The sequence below is a fragment of the Vulpes vulpes genome, chromosome 7, assembly GCF_048418805.1.
Source record: "Vulpes vulpes isolate BD-2025 chromosome 7, VulVul3, whole genome shotgun sequence".
NCBI lineage: Eukaryota > Metazoa > Chordata > Mammalia > Carnivora > Canidae > Vulpes > Vulpes vulpes.
Genome location: NC_132786.1, coordinates 6,913,707 through 6,936,300, shown reverse-complemented (window position 1 = coordinate 6,936,300; position 22,594 = coordinate 6,913,707). Strand labels below are relative to the sequence as shown.

The 22,594-nt window shown below is 38.4% G+C and overlaps 2 protein-coding genes across 3 annotated transcripts in view; both read right to left on the bottom strand.

Annotated features, from left to right (window-relative positions):
- The window catches only part of KEL (Kell metallo-endopeptidase (Kell blood group)), a 437,477-nt gene that overhangs the window by 48,015 nt on the left and 366,868 nt on the right, over positions 1–22,594 (bottom strand). The gene's annotated exons all lie outside the window — the stretch shown is intronic.
- On the bottom strand, positions 18,294–19,477 carry OR9A2 (olfactory receptor family 9 subfamily A member 2). The gene has a single exon (XM_025982210.2). It carries the CDS (start codon positions 19,475–19,477, stop codon positions 18,536–18,538), a length of 942 nt encoding a protein of 313 aa, XP_025837995.2. The 3' UTR covers positions 18,294–18,535.

The window sequence follows — 22,594 nt, the reverse complement described above, 5'->3', positions numbered from 1 at the left end:
TATGATGGAACCAAACCCTGGGACAGACAAAGGGGGAAAACAAGGGAACACTCACATTTTACAGCTTAGTTAATTTTAGGAGAGTAGAGAGGAAGTAAATTGCATCTCATCTCCTAGCTTGGGTTAGAACTGCCCAATTTGAGAACAAGTACTAATTAGCTGAAAGTAAAGCTCAGCTGTGACTTGGCTAAAAATGGGATCTCTTGCAAAAATGCACTGTAAAACTGAGTGCGGTGAATCTGATTCACTTTGCATGTGAAAACTGGACTCATACTGACAAAACAACATGTGGGGAAAGAGTTTTAGAGCATTTTCAAAAACTTTAAGGCATTTGGTTGGAGAAATGACCAGCTAGCTTTCCCATAATACATCCAGAAATAAAATCCAGACTGGCATTTTTGGCTCAGACTCTTTTGATGAGGGTATCTCCAGCTAACATTAACCTGACTGGCTAAGAGTCAATCTAATAACCAAGAAAAGGATCTGGGAATAAGAACAACATTTTTTTTTAATAAAAGAAAGAGATGGAAAACAGACTCTGGATAATTTGGAAGCTTTTCAAGTCGGTTTTGGGAATCCATACAAACTCTGGAGAAAATTTAAGCATTCATTCTAAAGCTTACATTAGCAGTCACTCAAAACTATTCAAATGACTGAATGGTGAATTAACAGACGTTTTATTTTGAAAATCCTCTATACTTAACTTTTGACTGAATTGCAAATTCTATTGGAGCAAGCAAGGTAGTTGTGATTAAGATGTTTAAATTAGCCTTTTGTGACTTTCTGCATTAGCCATACAATTACAATTTCCTATAATGTTGGAGGCGTAATAAGTTGATGTTAACATTTGGTCATCATGCACATGGATAATATACCCTGAAAAGATATAGAAGATGCTGGCAAGAGAGGCATGCCTTAAGGCAGAGGAACTGGATGGCTGGGAAGGGAGGGAGATTGCTTTCAACTTGCTCTTTTTGTTTTGATTTGATTTTTACTTGCTCTTACAATTCTGTACTTTTTGAACTTTATACCATGTGAATTTATTAATAATTCAACAAAGAAATACAATTTAAAATAAACATTAAAATTAAATTTTAAATGCATGTAGTTCAAAGAAAAGCAATATGAATATGTAGTGGAAAGAACAGGATCTAGAATTACAGTCCTGGATTTGAATCCCGTCTTATCTTTTGGGTACTTAGGACAGCATGGGCAAGTTCTTCAGCATCTCTGCTTCTCCTTTTTCCTTAGCCTTAACCTGGGGCACAACACTTCATTTACGTGGTAGTGATGAAGATGGAGGCAGCAAAGTCCCCATGACACACCTGCTCCATGGTGTGGACTTCACAGGCTGTGGTTACATAATTAATAGCACTCATTATATCCATAAAAACAGATTAAATTCTACCACCCATAATCCCCACAGAGACCATAAACCTGGTTAAATATGTATCTGAGAACTTGGTTTTCTCAGGCATAACAATCTGGGTTTTATAGTTCTAACTATGACCCCAGTATTTGTCCCTAGGTCCTCAGGTCTTCTGGAGGGAATCAATATAACATTGAATCCTCTTCATTTATTCTAATTTCTTCAGGCCATAATTCAATCTAGCTTTTTTTTTATCTTTATTTTTCAAAGATTTTATTTATTTATTCATGACAGACAGAGAGACAGAGAGAGGCAGAGACACAAGTCGACTCCAGGCAAGGAGCCGGATGAGGGACTCAATCCCTGACCCGGGATCACGCCCTGAGATGAAGGTGGACGCCCAACCACTGAGCCACCCAGGCGTCCCTCAATCTAGCTTTTAACAATTAGTTCAGTTCTGTTTTCCTATTCATGGAAATACACACTGTTATCATTCTCAGGTAGTGAGTCTCTCTGTCGACCTCCCTCAATTTTTGAAAATCTGTGCTTCAGAAATGTCTATTTTCAAGTTTTCAAAAAAAAAAAAATCCCCCCCATTTTCTTTTCCTTTTCTTTTTTCTCTTATTTTCTATCTTATCTCCCTCTCTCCCTCCATTCTTTCATTCTTTCTTCCTTCCCTACTCCAGAAAATGAACATACTCTCTGGTTCTCACTTTTTCTTAGGATCCCTGACAGCTCCCAGGTATCACCGCTGAATCATTCAGAGCCGCCACTAGGTGGAGGTGTAGACACATTACTGAGAAGGTGCACACCTGTGAGGCTTGGTTAATCGCGGTCTCTGAAGGTTCTGGTTCTGGATTTGAAAAGGTGGGTGGTAACAGTAGTTATTTATTAATATTAATTTACTTGAAAAAATGAGATAAATAGGGATCCCTGGGTGGCGCAGCGGTTTAGCGCCTGCCTTTGGCCCAGGGCGTGATCCTGGAGACCCAGGATCGAATCCCACGTCCGGCTCCCTGCATGGAGCCTGCTTCTCCCTCTGCCTATGTCTCTGCCTCTCTCTCTCTCTCTCTCTCTGTCTGTGTGACTATCATGAATAAATTTTAAAAAATGAGATAAATAGAATGAAGATACCTATAATCAAGCAGAAACTATCTCAACCAAAAGGCTTCTCATATCACCTCTGATCTCTCTAGTCAAGAGCATTCAGATTTTAGTTAATAAGGACCCGAATCTCAGCACATTTGCCTTTCCGTTTCAGTCATCCCATAATGTGCTCCTCTGTGCACCTCATATTCACACGTCTCTATAAAGTGCACGGTGCCTTTTTGCACACTGTGAAGGACTTCAAGGTGCATACTTTGTGTGCGTTATTGGTCTACAGGTCACATACAACATAAACCAATGTGACCAGCTCGAGAGAGGCAGCACGCAGGACTTCAGTTGCAGGACTCTTAAATGGTAACAAATTATGAAAACCCTCTACCTGACACTAAAAGTTATAAAATGGATTGTTTTAAAATCCCTCAGTTGAGAAAATTCATACCAAACTGCCAAATCAGCAATGTTTCTCAACGGGTGAGCATTTCCTTTATCAGAGCAGCAACTGCATACATTTAAACTTAGCCCTATGTTATGCTATATGTTGGCAAATCGAACTCCAATAAAAAATAAACAAAAATTTAAAAAAATAAATTTAGCTCTATTATTGCTGCAGTGTGTTGGTGACGGTTGGTGTGCACGCATGTTTGCAAGCACCCTGCAATAACACTGGTCGGGAAGGAAGCACCAGGGTGGTGCTTTGGCACCAGATAGGCTCAAGTTCAAATACAACCTCTGTCCCTTTCAAGATGTGTTTCTTAACCTACGTGGGCCTCCTACTCTTCATCTGTAAAGTGAAGATAATAACTTTTTCTTAGCAAGGCTGTTGTGAGGATGACAAACAATGTATTCAGAGTCATCAGCATGAGATCTGGTGCTGTGTTCTCAGCAACAGTGGTATTTGTTACCAAACAGTAAATTTCACTCTTAATGCAATTTTGCTCTATCTGTGATATTTAAAGACATTTTTTATCCTTTCCTATCAGACCCCAGGTTTTCTGTCCTATTTGTCAGCCAACTGAATTAGTTGTCTCAGGATTTTGCCTGCATTTACTCTTCCCAGCTGGACCAGCCCAGCCTCTGTTCCAGGCCCTGCCTCCATGAATCTTCCCTTGGCTTCTACATGGAGTCATCTTTTTGAACATCAAGTACGTTCCTTTGTACACAGTCAAATCCCCTGGTACCTCTTTTCCTTTACATGTTTCATGATCTTAAGTCATCTTGATATTTATTCACCATCTATCCTCCATCTCCTTCATCTCTCCAATTTCCTATTCAGAATTACACTTTTAACTCAAGAGGAAAGAACCATCATTATAACCCGCAAGTAAGTAAGAGATTGGCCAATTTATCATATCACTAAATGTGGTCAATCTTTTCCTAATTCTTTTTTGTTTTTCAGTCTCCCTAAACTTCTAACACCATACTTGTGCACACCAATTTTTTTCAATGAGTTCACTTGGATAATTCACCCCATAGTTCAGTGAGGTCTACCAGACAGCTTACATGATGTCTCCACACATAATATTCTAGAAGCACTGCTTCATCAGCACCACCTTCCTCTCTTAAGAGGCCCCAAATCACCACCACAACATTTTTGGTCTCCTTTTTTCTTAATGTGGCCTGGCCCTCAAGTGTCTTACTTATAAAGAAAAAGCTCATACACTTACAAAGAACAGAACAGCAGTCACTAAGCTTGTCAGGTAGATGTCATCTCTGTACCGTGGCCCCCAGCCTCCTGTGCCCATCACATCTGGCCTGCTCTCTGAGAAATGGTTCATCCTAACCTGAGTCTGTACTCCTGCCTATAGATCATTCAACAGACCCCTTCATCTACCGTCATCTGTTTTTCTTTCTTTTGTATTTTAGCTATACTTCTGCTCCCTGGAGAATTCTTTCTAAGATTTGACCATGAATCTTTCCTGATTTCCACTGATTTCTAAGCAATCTAAAGAATTTTCAGTGAATATTACCAGAAACCTATACTTTGCCTCAGTCCACTTTCTGCCTTATAATTTGTCAGACCCAAGTTTAATTTCTGGCATGAAGACTGACTATCTATGAAAGGCATAGAAAATCGCAGTTCCATCTTTGGCATGGATTGAGGATTTGGTATGTACCTGTTCCTTTAAATATCATATTTTTAATTTTCTCCAGTCTCCTCAGAGGTCAGTCAACCCTGTAATAATCAGAGAGGCTGGATATCTGACCTGGGGTCACACAACTCAGAAATGGTAGAGCAGAGACTTGAGCCTAATAATGGTCATAAATTTCATGTTTCTCCATTAATCATCTTCCAAAGCAAGAGAGGAATCAGGAAAAGAATCTAGGCTCCTGGGAAAGCTTTTCTTCTGCATTTATAGCTTCTCTAACTGGAGCAATTTTCAGCTCACATCTTGGAGTGCTCCAAAAAGCTCTAGGAAAATAGAAATAGAAAATAGAAATAATATAATCTGGCAGAAGCCAGTTATTTTCTAGAATCCAAACTCCTAAGGCGGAAGTATCGGCTTACAAGATGGCCTTTTGAACCACCTCACAGTTGATTGAACACCAAGTGGATCTACTCTGAAACGTCTATTAACATAACTAGGAATACATGCCGGGAGATTAACCTTGAAGGTAGTCAGGCCCAATTGAAAAAGAGTATAAAAACAAAGGGGAGAGAAAAATAAAACAAGACAAAATTAGAGAGAAAGAGAGAGACAAACCATAAGAGACTCCTAAGCATCGGGAACAGAGGGTTGCTGGAAGGGAGGGGGTGGAGGGGGATGGGGCAACTAAGAGATAGACATGAAGGAGGGTATGGATGTAATGAGCACTGGGTGTTATGTAAGACTGATGAATCCCTGAACTCTACCTCTGAAGCTAATAATTAACATATGGTGATATGTTAATTAAATATAAATTTTAAAAATAAATAAAAATTAAAATCAATCATGGATTAAAAAAGGGATTTCCCATTTTCTGCCTGATAATGCTCACTTTTCTTTTCAAACATGAAATCAAATATGATTGATTCTGAGAATCATTCCTTTATTTTACTTCCTCCTGACTGAGTTGGAGGTTCTCTATGCTGACACACACCCCTGTGCATGACTCTGTGAAGGACCCTATCACAATGTGCTGCTCCGTGACTCAACCCTTCCCTCCTTATACTGTGAACTCTTTGATGGAAGATCCTGGACCTCATCTCTGAATTCTCAGTGCCTAGCATATGGCCTGATGTAGAATGAGTGTTCATTTGCAATTTGTGTGTGTGAAAGATGGAGAGAGGGAGGGAGAGATGGAGGAGCAGAGAGAGTTTGGAAATTGGAAGGATGGAAGAGGACAGGAAAGGATAAGGGAGAAAGAGAAAAATGGAGAAACAAACAGAGGAGCAAAAACTAAAAATAGATGAATCCAGTGAAACTGCTGTGAGATATTTGGATCCAAACTCCATTAATTACCTTCCTCTCACATGTTTCCCTAATAAGAGAGCATTGATAGTGCTTTACATCCCTTAGTATAAGCTTCAATTCATACTATATTCTACAGCTCTTATCTGAGTCCACTTTCTCTAGGGATGGTTACCCAAGTAAATGACTGTAGGCTTTAGGGGCAAGTCTGGGGAAAGCATATTTAATATACTTGCTGTGGTATCACAGGGTCCTACTTCTGGTGCTTCACACTCTTTTATTTGATGATACTGGAGCTGAGAGCTGGTTCAAATCTGGAGATGGGGCAAAGGGATCATGACTCCACTAGAGTAGCTGATCTGAGCCTTCTCCTTCATTCTTGATTTCTCTCAATTACATACACAAAGCAATACTCTTAATGGTTGCCTATATATCCTACCCCGTGAACACCGTGTTCTATTTTCCATATCCAAAGGTGCAGTTCAAAGTCCTGTTTGCCATTTTGACCTTGCTATTTAATAGAGGAAGTATGTGCACTTTGCATCAGTTAAATGCTGTCATACAACCTCTCCTATTCTGGTTCCCCTCTCCTATTCTGGTTACCATTAGGAAGTCCAGTTCTGTAATGGCATCTCCTATCAACAGCCTCAGCTGATGTCCTCCCTAACCATATTATTTTTATCATCTTGCTGAGCAGAGTATCCTCCAGGCCTGCCTCCCAAGCAGTATGGCCAACTGGTAGGTTTCTCAGTCTAATTTAGTGGCCCCATTACACATTTCTACATTTCCAAGCCTTTTAATCACTACCTTCTGAGTCTTTGAAGGTAATTTTTAGCATTTCTACTTAATTTAATAAAGGCTATCACTTTTTTCAAAATTCTGTGGATCAGAAAACAATATATATTAGACCTTTTCCCCAGGACTCTTGCCAAGGTTTTAATTCTGCATGATGGGGCAGTGGCTCCATATGAACAAACACTCTTTTCATCAGATTTGAGTTCCAACCACCCTTTTGATCCATCACCCTCTAGACTCACTCCTGGACAGGCTCTTCCAGTGCCTGCTAGTGCCTGCTAGTCAGTTCTTGCAGAAAATTTGATAGGTATCACTCTTCTGTTAACAGTTTAAGCTCTTCCCTAGTTATGTGAATATTAAACCTAATTTATGAATCTGATGGAAGGAGAAAAGATAGATGCAGATCCTGAGGAAGATAGCATTGTCTTATAAGGCCTTTGCCTTATCTGAGAGCTCTGACAGTCCTAAAGAAAGGGAGGAAGCATATCTTCCAAAAGGGGAGTGTCATTTCTGCAGATCAAGAGAGGTCAGAGGAATCTGGGTGTTCAAAGTTTTCAACTGTGTCTACCCAGAAATCATCATACTGAGACTGAGGGTCCCACTCATTCCCCATCAGGGCCCTGGCTTTGGAGTAGGAGAGCTGCAAGCTTTCTTTGAAATTACATTACTTTTATAATTAAATTCTGTATCTGTTCTTCACTCTGTCAGTCCTCTGACTACAGAGAGTGAGTGTATCTTTAATGTTGCCAACAAGGGCCCTGGGAGTCTCACACTTAGCTTTAAATAGAGCTGAGCCTGCCATTTTCTGTCCTCAACTATGGCACTTCACAAATTCTATAGTCCTTACAGCTACTATTTTCCATGAACCTCTCAGATACTTAGTCTACCAGCCTGAAAAATCTTAACAATTGTGTTTGATATATCATTGTAATCATTCTAGGGTCTATCTAAACAGCCAGTGACTGACATCTGACCAAAAAGTGATCCACCTCCAGACTCCCCTCATTTGTGTCTACTTTCAAGACCACTTCCAATACCAACTGCTTTAGACTGGATTCCTTAGAAATGACAGAGAAAAGCCCAGTGGCTCAGCAGTTTAGCGCTGTCTGCAGCCCAGGGCCTGATCCTAGAAACCCAGGATCGAGTCCCACATCAGGCTCCCTGCATGGAACCTGCTTCTCTCTCTCTCTTTCTCTGCCTCTCGTTCTCTCTCTCTCTCTCTGTCTCATTAATAAATAAATAAATAAAATCTTTGGGAAAAAAAGAAATGACCTAAGACAAGGATTTCTGAGAAAATGATTTATGGTGGGAGTGCTCTCTGAAAGGAAAAATGAGGGAAGCAGAGCAGTACAAGGAAAGAAGGCTAATCAAAGATGTGGTCTCAACCGGGGACTAGTTCAGCCTGGTCCCATAGGACTTTTGACAAAAGAATTGCTCTATAGGGATTCAGGAGTTGGCTCAGGAGTTGAACGTCTGCCTTCGGCTCAGGGCATGATCCCAGGATCCGGGATCGAGTCCCACGTTGGGGTCCCCGCGAGGAGCCTGCTTCTCCCTTTCCCTCTGCCTATGTCTCTGTCTGTCTCTGTGTGGGTCTCTCACGAATAATAAACAAATCTTGTAAAAGAAAAAAGAATTGCTCTATACAGTTGGTCTTGTATTGAGACTAATTGAATGGCTTTTTGTATCTCTGTGTCAGTCAGTCTTTCTCTGAGAAGGGTAGCTATAAAACTCCTGCATGAGGGGACTCCTGTCCAGCCATGGGCAATTTTCTAAAGGAGCAGTTGGCTGCACTCAGCTTTCATGGTAGCAAGGGGGTGGCTGTAGTCAGCTGGTAGAGGAGATGCTGAGTAGGGCTCCAACACTCCCACTTCCACAACTTCCAAAAAGTCACTTAAGAGAAGACATACTTTTTTTATATCTAGTGAGAGAGAGATCTCATATACAAATGGAATTGTCCTAAGTAACTAGAGAGAAGATTCCAACAATAAGCAAATTTCAAGGGAGCTATAAATAAATTATTTAACTGCTTCTGTGTATAGGGTTAAAACCAGATTAATCTTTATAAAATTAGAACAGTTTTTGTTGTCTTCAGCACAGTTGTTAACATCCTATTCTCAAAAAATGAAGGTAAAAGTTTTTTTTTTAAGTTTAATCCTACTCTCTTAATTCTAGAAAAGAGAAGCCTCTATTTAGTGGTAAAGAAGAGAAAACAGGGGAACCCTGGGTGGCGCAGCGGTTTAGCGCCTGCCTTTGGCCCAGGGCGCGATCCTGGAGACCCGGTATCGAATCCCACGTCGGGCTCCCGGTGCATGGGGCCTGCTTCTCCCTCTGCCTATGTCTCTGCCTCTCTCTCTCTCTGTGTGACTATCATAAATAAATAAAAATATTTAAAAAAAAAAAAAGAAGAGAAAACAGATTAAAAAACTGGTAAATTTTCAAAAAAATGGTATTTAGTGCTAAGCATATGGAAAAAAAATGCCTGGAAGTCTAGAGAAATAAAGAGAACATTGGTATCCATGGGTGATTTTGTGGAAATGTGTTTTAAACTGCACTTTCATAGCCTTGAGATTATAGAAAATAAATTTAGGAGAGAAGGTAGTGAAAAAATGTCTCACCAAGACTGGACTGTCTCATCATGCTAAGAACAATGGCCAGGAGATAGGGGATTATCCCTCATACAAATATATGGTATGGTATGGCTAGAAGACCAAAGGTCAGCAATGTAAAAAACAGTTGTAATAGCACTGTGAAGATTTTAAAACACTTCAAAAATATAAAGGATCAAGGTGATTATTGTTTTCTGTTAAATCCAATAATGTATATATCTAGTGTAGACACTCTAAGATCAAGATACAACAGCCTACCACTAAAGGAATTGAAAACATCTGGTTCATGAAAGGCAACAAAATACCCCCAACCCAGCTCAACTTCCTCATCATATTAACTGAACCCCCTCAAACTTACAACTGGACCAAAGAAGGAGTTTGCCTATTGCCAAGCATAAAGAGTATTTACCTCAGACTCAAGTGTTCTACATACAGTGTACGGCATGTGTATCACACACACACACACACACACACACACACACACACACGAAAAACAACCCATTTTTAAGAGAATAAGTAAAGTAAGTAAACTCAGAACAGATCCAGATGTTGGAACTATCAGTGAGAGACTTTAAAAACAATTATGATTGACAGGGGAACTCTGCAAACTGACTGGCTAGTTAAACAAGCATAATTTGTGGGAATTATAATTTTAAAGGCCATTTAAAGCCCCTGGAATTTGTTCTAAAGGCATATAGCAAATGAAGAAATGTTTATTCAAGAGAATCTGGCAAGAATAGCAAGAATCTGTGACACTTGAACTATGACCCAACATCTTCCTTCCCCTTCCCAATTCAATATGATAGAAACCCCACTGCAGACAGGTACAACCAAGAAGAGTGGGCTCCCTTACCCCCAGCTCCAAGTGAAGGGCTACAGTATTTTCCCAAAAGGAGCAGAGGTCTGTATTTCTCCCTCTTCCTCCCCCACAACTACATGTTGCAGAAGCTAATTTCCAGGACAGCAGAGGAAGTGGGTTTAGGATTCCCTGCTTCTACTCCATTTATAGAGCAGAGGCTCTACCTCAGGAGCAGCACACTGAAAATATGAGGGCCCAAATCACACTTCCTCAAACTCACTCATAGGGCAGAAGTTTCAAAACAGGATAGGCAAGTCCAGAAGTTAAAAAACTATTGCTATTGTCCAGCACCCTGCAACTAAAGCAGGGGTATCACTTAGAAAGGATTGCACCACTGTCCCTAATCCCAATTACAAAGTCATGGCTCAGATATTTTTCCTAAATATAGAGCCAGGTCTGAAGGAACTGACTATTTGAAAGAGGATGAGGAGGTTCTAGCCTAAGGGCACTTTCAAAAACAATAAAGGTTTTGATAGTGAACAAAGGAGGAGTCTGGTAACTTCATAAGGGATAGAAAGAAAAGTATAGGGCAACTAGTTTAACAGAGGGAAACAAAGAAAGAGCTAAGAAATGAATTCCTAGGGTCAGAATAAATGTCAAACTCTGACCTCAAAAATCACCTCTGTAAAAGAATCCGAAATTAATTGGATCAGACTATGGAGCAATTTATGCCCCAGGACATTGTTAAAGATAATAAAAGAATTAGCCAGCAATCAGTAGAGCCTAATAACTGTAATAATAATAATCAGGGAAACAGTCAGACAAAGAATCCTGTTAAAATCAGTGTTACATCAGGGAGAATGTATATATGCTTAAAACTGTGGCCTCAAAGGAGTGACACTAGAGGGTACACCTTGCCAGGGAAATGGACCTCACTAAAATAGTCCAGCCAGGACACTAAATAAATCAGCAAGCAAACAAACTATAGCACCAAGCCCCTGAGATGGGGTATCAGTATCCGTAGTGTTACCATATAATATCTAAAATGTCAGTTTTCAATGAAAAATTTTAAGACATGGAAAGAAACGAGAAAGTTTGGCATACACAATAGGAACAACACACAACAGAAACTGCTTGTAGAGGGGCCAGATATCACTTTTAATGGTCATAGACTTCAAAGTAGTGATATAAATATGTTCAGAAAACCAAATGAAAAAATGCTTAAAGAAGTAAAAGCAGATATGTTGGCAAAGGTTCTTCACATAAAGAAGATAAACAAAGAGATCAAAAAAATTTTTAAAAACATCAGATGGAAAGGCAAGAGTTGAAAAGTGAAATTAAAAATTGAGTAGAAGAGCTCAACAGTAGAATTTTTTATAGAAAAATGAATTAGTAAACCTGAAGACAGATCAATAGGAATTATGCAACACAAAAAATAGAGAGAAAAAAAGTGAAGAAAAATGAACAAGGCTTCAGAGAAATATGGGACTCCATTAAGTTCACCAGCATATATGTAAGGAGAGCACTAGAAGCATAGAAGAGATACAAAGAATAGTAAAAAAATACTTGAAGAAATGACTGCTAAATATTTTCTAAACTTTAATACTATAATATACACATCCAAAAAGGTGAATGAAATCCAAGTAAAGTAAATTTAAAGAAATCCACAAACTAAGGTACTAAATGTACTTCAATGGTACATTTTCTAAAAACCAAAGAAAAAAATTCAAAGCAGCAAGAGAAAAACTTTTCATGCATAAGAGAACCCCAATAAGGTCAACTGCTGACTTCTCATTGAAACATTTAATACCAGAAGGCAATGGGATTATATATTCAGAGTGCAGAAAGAAAAAAAAAACATGGTCAATAACTATATTGTACACCGGAAATTAATATAGCATTGTGTGTAAACTATACTTAAATAAATAAATAAATACATACATACATACATACATACACACATAGTAAATCAAGAATCTTATATCCATAAAACTATCTTTAAAAACTGAAAGCAAAAGAGACATTTCCAGATAAACTAAAACAGAGATTTTATGGCTATTACTCTCCTCTTAAAAGAAATACTAAAGAGGGGAACCTTGGTGGCTCAATCGGTTGAGTGTCCAAATCGTGATTTTTGGCTCAGGTTGTGATCTTGGGGCCTTGGGATCAAACCCCAAGTTGGGTTCCATATTCAGCAGAAAGTCTGCTTGGGACTCTTTCTCCCCTTCTCCCTTTGCCCCTCCTCCCTATATTCTCTCTCTTTTTCTCTAAAATAAATAAAATAAAACTTTTTTAAAAAGAAGTACTGAAGAAATCTCTTCCAATTAAAATCAAATGATTCCAGACAGTAATTAGAATTCATATATATGCAAAGAAATAGCACTGGTAAAGGTAATTCTATAATGATAAAAGATAGTACAAATGCATATTTCTTCCCCTGTCATCTTTAACTGATTTAAAAAGCAACTATATAAAATAATAAGTCCATATTGTTGAGTGGATAACATAAAGAAATGTAATATATTTGCCGGTAATAGCATGAAGGAGATGAGTAGAGGCAGAGTTGTTTTGGAGAAAGAAAATGACATCAAATGGCAACTTGAATCTGAGGCAACTTGAATCTCCCAGTTTCTTTAAAATATAAATAAAGTAAAAAAATTAAAAAAATAAAAATATGTAAAGTAATAACTGTAACAATGTATTGCTAACTTTGTAACTATATAGACACATATAATAACAGTAAGAAAAGGAGAAAGTGGAGGTAGGTTGGTGCACTGGGTAAATGGGTAATGAGCACTAAGGAGGGAAAATGATATGATGAGCACTGGATATTATATGCAACTAATGAATTATTGAAAACTACATGTGAAACTAATGATGTACTATGTGATGGCAAATTGAATTTAAAGAAAGAAAAAAGAAAAGGAGGACAGGGACAGGCTACATAAGAGTAATGTTTCCCTAGCTAACTGGCATTGTTAGTATAAATCTAAAGTCAGTTCTAAGTTAAGATATACATGGTGAGCCATGGAGCATCACCTAAAAAAGAATTTTACAAAGTTGGATACTTTAAAAAAAACAATAGATAAAGATATCAAAATAAAAAGCTTTTACAAAGTGAAGAAAACCATCAAAAAAATTGTAAAGGCAACCTACTGAATGGGAGAAGATAGTTTCAAATGATTATCTGACAGGAGGTTAATATCTGAAATATATGAAAAAGATAATACAACTCAGCATAAAAAAACCCAAATAATCCAATTTGAAAATGAGCAAAGGACCTGAATAGACATTTTCCCAAAGAAGCCATTTAGATGGCCAACAGACACATGAAAAGATGCTCCACATCACGAAACATTAGGGAAATGCAAATCAAAATACAATGATGTATCACTTCACACATCTCAGAATGGCTAAAATTTAGAAATAAGTGTTGGGGTACTTGAGTGGCTCAGTCAGTTAAGCGTCCTTTTTGAGCTTGATCCCAGGGTCCCACATTGGGCTCCCTGCTCAAAGAGGAGTCTGTTTCTCTTTCTCCCTCTGCTGCTCTCCCTGCTTGTGTTCTCTTGCTCTCTCTCTCTCTGAAATAAATAAGTAAAATCTTTGAAAAAAATAAAGAAAGAAAAAGAAAGAAAGAAAGAAAGAAAGAAAGAAAGAAAGAAAGAAAGAAAAAAGAAAGAAAAAAGAAAGAAGAAAGAAAGAAAAAGTGTTGACAAGGATGTCAAAAAAAAGGAATGCTTGTGCACAACTGGTGAGAATATAAATTGGTACAGCCACTGTAGAAAACAGTATGGAGGTTCCTCAAAAAATTAAAAATAGAAATACCATATGATCCAGTAATTCTACTACTGGCTAATTACCAAAGAAAATAAAAACACCAACTAGAAAAGATATATGCATCCTTATGTTTATTGCATCATTATTTACAATAGCCAAGATATGAAAGCAACCCAATAAAAATATACTAAATATACTATATATTGATATATACTATATATATCAATAAATGAATGGATAAAGATGTGGTGTGTATATATATATATATATAATGGAATATTACTCAGTCATAAAAAATGAGCTCTTCCCATTTGAGACAAAATTGATGGACTTAGAGAAAAAGTGAAGTCAGTCAGACAAAGACAAATACCATAGGATATCACTTAAATGTGGAGTCTAAAAAATAAAACAAATGAAAAAACAAACAAAACAATTCATTACTACAGAACAAACTGGTGTTTGCCAGAGGAGAGGTGGGTGGAGAGATGGGTGAAATATATAAACTGAATTAAAAAGTACAAACTTCCAGTTATGAAAAAAATAAGTCACAGAGGTGAAAAGCACAGGACAGAGAATACAGTCAGTAATATTGTAATAACATTTATGGTGACTATATTTATTGTGGTGAGCACTGCATAATGTATAGAGTTGTTAAACCAAAATGCTGTACATCTGAAATTAATATATTATTTGTATGTTAATTATACTTCAATTTAAAAATAAAACATTATAATCCAAATAAATAAATAAAATGTCATACCAGTAAATATTCATTTAATGTAAAAATAATATAACTATGATTAATATGTGAAATGATGTAGTGGAAAAGATGACCAACATGCATAAACAAGGAGGAATTTCAGCAGAGAAATAAAAACTATAAGAAAGAATCAAATGAAGATATTATATATTTTTAAAAAACATTGCAAGAGGGTAAAGGAATTCCTTTCATAAGCTCATCGGAAGACTCAACAAAGCTGAAGAAAGAAATCAACAGACTTGAGAATAAGCCATCTCATATATACACAACATAGTTTCCTAAGTTTGCCACCACCTAATTACTTTGACCATAGTATTTTATATTCCCACCAAAAACATATAAAAGTTCCTATCCTCAAGCATTAATGTCAATACTTAGTATTTCTAGAGTTTTACTTTCTTGCAATCAGATGGAAGTGATGGGTTGATGGCTGAGTAAATTTTGGCAAGTAACTTAACCTCCTCAGGCCTTCATTTTCTCATCTGTTAAGTGAACATAATACTCCTAACCTCACAGGTTATGGCCAGGATTGAATAAAAATATGCAGAAATTACAAGGTATTTAGTATGCAATCAATACTTCATTCTTTCAATATATATGATTCCAGGGCATTCAGCAAAATTCTTATACAGTACATGGTCAATATAGAAAAATCAGCCAAATGATATAGGAGTTATATTCTGTATCTATATTAAAAGAATTCCTCATGTTCATTGACAAAATAACAAAGAAGTTAAGAGCAAATGTGTCAAGTTGCATTTCTGTTCTTTTTTGAAAATTCTTTATCAATATTAATAAAACACTGGAGATATTCCAATTTGGAAAAAAAGAAATTATTCTGGTGGCTATGCAAAATAAATAGATATTTTAATTACAAACAACTCCCTTATTTTTCCTTATCTCCTAGTAAGCATAAGTATAAAATAAATTTCATATTTTAATTTACATAATATAAGCAATTATTTATGCATCATTAATGTTGAACATAGGGAGATACTCATAAGACATAAAATAGAAAAGCTGAAAGTCTTCTCAGAGATATATAATGGATACTAAGTGGATAAATATTTTATTGTCACCAAGGAAATTTTTCAGAAGAGAGACTATTACAAACTTTCTTGGTTGAAAGTAGCATCATCTCTAATTTTGTTTTGTTTTCACTATGAACATATAACTAACAACACAAAGCATATGTTATGAGGCCAAAGTGTAAATCAAATAAAAAACTGCAATACATTACATATGACATATATCAAAGTATACATAAGACTTACTTTGAGTATGGTAACTCAATGTACACAAGAAGTTCACAAATGAATGTCTATAATTAATATTTCTTTTTGAACACCTATACTGATTACATATATATACACATATATACACAAATATATATATATATATATATATATATATATATATATATATACTCAGATGTAAGGAGTAGAGACAAAAATATAAATAGAGCAAGAGGCTATTGAGGTTTTATAGTATAAACAGCAGAAGGGGAAGTGTGAGTCATCTAAATTTATATTGTGTAGGTCATACCTGCAGCTTGGGAAATTAGAGTCTCTAGTATGAATATGGAGTAGATATCCAGCTTGAAAATAAGCTTGGCTTGCAGGGCAGGTGCACAATGACACAATAGACTGAAGGTCTGTGTCCTCATAAACTCAAACCCAGACACCCACTGCAGCTGATTTGGGGGAAGGGGCTTCTTAGGGCGTAAATAATTTGAAATGAAGTAATTAGGCAGGGCTTTGATTACATGAGATTATGTTCCCAAAAGAAAACAAACAAACAAACAAAATTTTTTAAAAACATGAGTCTGTTTTTGGGTGCAAAACATGAGTGCAATTGCTTTCTCTTCCCAATCATATAACAAGGAAATACTAATTAAGAACATAAAAAGAAGGTGGCCATCTACAGGTCAGGAAGAGAATACTCACCAGACACTGAATTAGTATGAACCTTGAATGTGGACTTTCCTGTCTCCAGGACTAGGAGAAAGAAATTTCTCTTGTTTAAACCACAAAATGTACAGGGTTTTGTTACAGTAACCCAAAAAGGCTAACACAGATAGTAACTCCTTCATTCAAAAATCAGAGAACAAACGGAAGATCATTGTCTTCAGTACAAGAGATCTTTAATGCCCCATCACTAGTTCCTCAACCTGGGACTCTCCTTTTCTCAAAGCCAAGGGCATTCAGAGAGGCAGTCTAGAATACTACATATCTGAGATACAGAAGAGGAATGGAAATGTTGGTGGAGCAGAAGGGAAAGGATAGGAATGCATTACCAGTGGGTGGTCAGAGCTTGATTTGAGGGGAAAGAGAAATGAGGTAAAGGGAAAGAAGGAGAAAGAGAGAACAGAAGAACTCAAGGGGAAAGGGAGAGAAGAGAGAAGATAGTTGGTAGGTGAACAAAGGGTGATCTGGACAGGGTGCAAGAGGCATGGGGGATGACAGGTTGAAAAACCAAAGAAACCATACAGGAGGACAGTGAGGCTCTCTCCTGTCCTCCTAATTTGCCTCTACCAGCCCAGAGACAACATAGGCTGTGCAAAGCCTTGTGTAAATGAGAAAAGGCATCCTCTCTGGAGTACTGAAGGAGAAAAAGTGGTATTGTTCTAGAGACAGCAGACCTCAGGAAATGAGCCTGGGGTGGGAGATATCTTTATGTCAGTCTTCAACCCTTTCTCCAGTGCTGTCCCATCACAACCCGTTGGTTGGCCGGGAGAGGATGAACTGGATTAAGGCCCCACTCTCAACATCTCATCTGGTGCCATATGCAGGGAAATCAACTAGATCACACTTACTGGTCTTCCCTGTCCTCACCAAAAGGAATCCTCACACAGTACAATCCCATGGAACGCCATCACCCGCTGCTGGCTGACTCAGTATCTCCACCCAATTCTGAGCTGGCAGGTGCTGTTGAGTGTTACCATTTAATCAACACCTTCCTTCAAACCCCTTCCTCAAACATTATGAACTTCCTACAACTGCATTGCCAAAAAAAAAAAAATGCCCTGGAATTCCTAAAGAACTACCAGTTAGGAGAGTAGCTTTTCATTCTTCTGATGCTCCCCACAGGGAAGATCTAAGGAAAACTACTGACACATTTGGATTCGGGAAGACATAGAACCAAAGGCAACATGAAGCCTGAAGCCTGGGTCTGGGAGCAGTCTCAACAGACATAGTTGGTTTAAGCAGGTATAAAACACAGGATGCTCTCTCTAGAATTAAGTCCTTTAATTCTTATTTGTCTCAATCCCCATATATGCCAAAATATTTCATATCTTGACATCACCGAGACTTACTAAAAGGAAAGTATTCCAATCCCTTAATCACCACTCTAGATCAGTTCTGTGGCAAAATGTATATAACATTATAATTTGAGGTAGCAATGGTGCCAAGATAACATGATAAGCAACATGGGAAAAGGAGAACCATAGAATAAAGTGCATACAGTGGTAACACAAAGAAATTATATAAAAATATATGAAAAACCCAACAATAGTTGATAAAGTAACAAAGTGAGCATCTCTCCCTTGGTACTCTGATTATGCCAGATGCCTCCCCTCACCTTCTTCCCACTTCCTTCCCTCCTAGGAAATATATCTTCAGCAATGGATTATAGAGAAATTAATTGAGCTATGGAAAGCTACAAAAATATATGTATTTCCTTTCTCTAATCCTCACATTTCCCAAGGATGGGCTTTCATAGTTAAATATTGGAATCATCAGAAACTGAGAATTGAGATTCTAACGGTCAGAGAATGGATTTCATTTTTCTCTTCTTTTCTTCCATACCTCCTTGGGAATTGTACACTATTAACCTTTGAAACATGATGATGATAAGATTGGAATTATGGTTTTCTGGGTTCCTAAACAATCTATAGTGTGGATATTACCACCTAAAACTGAGGTAGAGAATTCAACCTTTGAAGAGTTGATTACAGCGTTTCATAAGATCCCAAAGGGCCTCTTTGACTTTGTCGTTCCTGAGGGTGAAGATGAAAGGATTCAGGAAAGGGGTTAACACAGAAATCAACAGGGAAACTATTTTATTATACTCCCCTGCCTGCGTTAGCTTAGGTTTCACATGGATAAACAAGCAGCTGCCATACATAATAACAACAACAGTGAAATGAGAAGCACATGTAGAGAAGGCTTTCCTCTGGCCTGAGGCTGTGGGCATCCTGAGGATGGTGCAGATGATGTAGGTGTAGGAGATAACTGTTGGGGCCAGAGAACCAATGATAATGACAACAGCCATTAAGAAAAGAACAAACTCTGTGAAAAGAGTGTCATCACAGGATAGTTTGAACAGTTGCCCTCGGTCACAGAAAAAATGGTCTAACAGATTAGACTTGCAGAAGGTAAACTGAAATGTGGCATAGACAGGCCATATTTCAGAAAGAAACCCAAATGTCCAGGACACAATGACCACCCAGATGCAGGTGCGGCTGTTCATAATGACATTGTACCTCAAAGGGTTACAGACAGCCACGTAACGGTCCACAGCCATCGCTCCCAGTAATACAAACTCTGTAGTCGCCACAGCAAGGTACAGGAAGAGCTGGGTGGCACATGCAGCCAAAGATATCGTCTGCATCCCAGGGAGCAGCAACCCCCAAAGCATCATAGGAACGATAATAGTTGTAATCAAGATCTCCGAAGCAGAGAGGTGACCAAGGAAGAAATACATGGGGGACTGCAGACGTTTATCAACACACACAATCACAATGATGACTGTGTTTCCCACTAATGTCACTGAGTAGGAGAAAAAGAATATAGCAAAAAGAATGTGGTGTAGTTCTTGGGACCCGGGGAAGCCTAGAAGGTAGAACTCAGTGGCACTAGACAAGTTGTTCATTGTTTAGTCCTTGTTTCTACTCCTTGTACCACCTAGGATCAAAGACACAACAGCTCCACATGGTCCTGCTCTCAAAAGAGAAGGAAGAGAGGTTAGGTTGACAAACTATTTCCAACCTGAAGATCAGGTGACATGTCTCTACTGGTCACACTCTGCACAAGGCCACACCTGAATGTGGGCACATCTCATCCAGCTCAAGGCTACCTGTCTGGACTGGGGGAAGATTTCTTCCTCTCTACTGGGGATAAGAAAACATACCCTGTCTTTCTATGCCACTGGAGGTGCCTTCTCTCAGGGCACAGAGGATAAGACTGTTTAACTGGCCAGTTCTGAATATGAGTTGATCAGCCTCTCCAGTCCTGGGATCGTCCACTTCTTATGTTCGCTGTAGCAGATGATGTAATGGTGGTCCAGGTGATGTTCAAAACATGGAACGTTGAACCCTGTGCCTCATCCCTACTGGTACTGTCTAGATCCATCTTGGGGCAGTAGAAAGGTGGCATGGGATCTACGACCAACACCTCTGCCTTCTCCAGATGGTAAACCTCCACAGTACAGAGCAGCAACATCTACAAATGAGAACTCAGCAGCTTGAGATAATTTCCCGTGGCAGAAGCATTCTTCTCTAATTCCACATGCCCTGCAAAGTGTTGGGAGGGAGGAAAAGTGGTACCTGGCACTGACAATGATAGATCTGAGGCCAGTAGCCACTTAGGATGTCTGGATCGCTCTCACTTTATCCATCCCATTACTCACATGTCGTCTCCTCAGAGGACTCTTGCCAGTTACCCCATCCCAATTAGGAATGATTTCCTCATTTTTGGATTTTTGGACGTTAGCATTTCTTCATAGCACTTATTATTACCTGATAGGATATGTGTACCTATTTCTTTCCTTCATGTAACATGAAGCAAACAAAAATCAAAAACAAAAACAAAAATCCCTGCCCCGTTGAGCTTATATTCAAGGGGAGGGGGGATGTTAGACCATACACAAGAAAAGTAACTAAAATTACGGTGTTAGTTTATTGATCATGCCAGAATAACTATAAAGCAAGGAAGATGGACAGGAAATTTAATTTTATTTATTCATGTTCCTCTATGACACTAGAATATAAACTCTATGAGGGCAGGGACATGTTTATGTATATTATATTGTTGAGCTGTAAAGTAGTGCTAGTAAATTGTTGGTATATGGTGGATGTATGGATGTGTGATATATGATTCAATAGTATTTGTTCCTCACCTGAATAGCCTGGCCACACCCCGAGAGCCTACTCTTCTTGGTTTCCCTTCATGGCTCATGTTATCATTTTCCCCTCCTCACTTCCCTTACTCATACAACCTCCTCTAAGGCTCTGTGGGCTATTTAATGATGGAGAAACAGGTCAAGGACAGAATTGTTGGGACAGCTCAGAGATTTTATATTTCTACAATGTCTGCATAATGAGCACTAGGTGACAAACAATAGAAGAATCTTGTTGTTCTCAAGCAGTGATGTCTGTTCTTAGTATTGGGACAGAGAAGAACTGAATCTGCTCTCAGTTGTGTATGGAAACATCAGAAAAGAACTTGTCCACCCTGCTGCTCCCCTTGTCAACCCTTAAGACTCTATGCCTCCTTGTTGTCGGTCCCAGCCAAGCCCAGAACTCCCACCTTGGTCTTCTTTGACTCTTTTCTTCTTAGTGGAAAACCATGAGAAGACACTCACCTCCATGGAGGGGACTCTCCACCACTTCTCAGGCTCCCCTGAGCTCAGCCAAGGCTAACTCCTGTCTGCCTACTGCTTAGCCATGCACAGGGGCCAGAACAACTTGCTCAGGAGGAGCTTAGGAAAAAGTCCAGAAGTAACAGTGTTGTGGGGAACGTTTCTCTTTCCCACTACCCTCCATCCCAAGGGGGACTTAGTCACTGAGGTGTCTGTTCTTAATTAGCCCAGGTTCAGGGTATCTCTAAGCAATCAGTTTAGGGAGAATAGAACAAAATTTTAGTTATTCCCATTTTGACCAATTAAGTGTCAGAACTTTCCAAAGTTTTCGCTTAATGGGGATACTGGAAATATCACTAATCAGAGGCTTTTCAACAACAAGACTGTCTTCTCAAAGGCCCAAGTCTAAGTTTCAAAAAGACATCTCAGGCACTAAGCAGATCAGCCCTTCTGCTCTATATCCTAGACTCTTCCCTGATTCTCTTAGCTACTCAGAGAAAACATCCTCCCCCACCCCTCAATAAGACACATGACAATTGACCTCTAAAATATGTACCAATAGCCAAAAAAGCAGGCATATTGGTCTCAGTGAAAGCCTTACCTTTACCAGAAATCTCGACAAAGCCCATTTCCTCCTTCACTAATTTTACAGAAAGGCTCCTGCTCCTCACCCTATGTACTCGGCATCAGAAGGGGAGAGTTTCTGCCTCCAAATCTCCATTCTCTGCTATTGTCTCGGGTTTCCACTCTTCTGAACACATGTGCATCTGTATGCATTCAAGCAAGATTCCGCCAGCCATTTATTTCTATGTTGTGCCAGCTGGGCATTTCAAAGTGGCGACAGCATAAGGACAGCTAATGTAGGCAGTTATATTTACAACCTAGACAACTGACAAATGTAAATTGTAAGTCTGCTTTATGCTAGAGTGAGACAGAAAAAGTGACAGTTACAAAACATTTATCTGGATTTGGGATTTCACTTGAAATATACCTGTTAAATCTGAGAATGTCAATAGGTACAGAATGGTATAAATTGGGAATAATCGTCCTTCCCTTTCCTCACATTGCCATGCTCAACCAGAGTGCCATATAATTTAGAAATTTCCTAAGAAAGTATTTGCACATTCTTTATAGAAAATGGTGTGGGAATGTGTTTTATGACATTTTCTCTCTCACTTAACAATATACAAATGATATTCTCAAAATAATCCATGGTTATACAGTAAATCAATGACAAAGGTGGCAAGAATATATTACGGAATAAGATGTCTCTTCAATAAATGATGCTGGGAAAACTGGACAGCTCCTCTGAAAGAATGAAACAGAACTACTTTCTTACACTATACACACACAAAAAATAAATTTAAAATGTATTTAACACAAAATATGAGACCCAAAACCATAAAATTC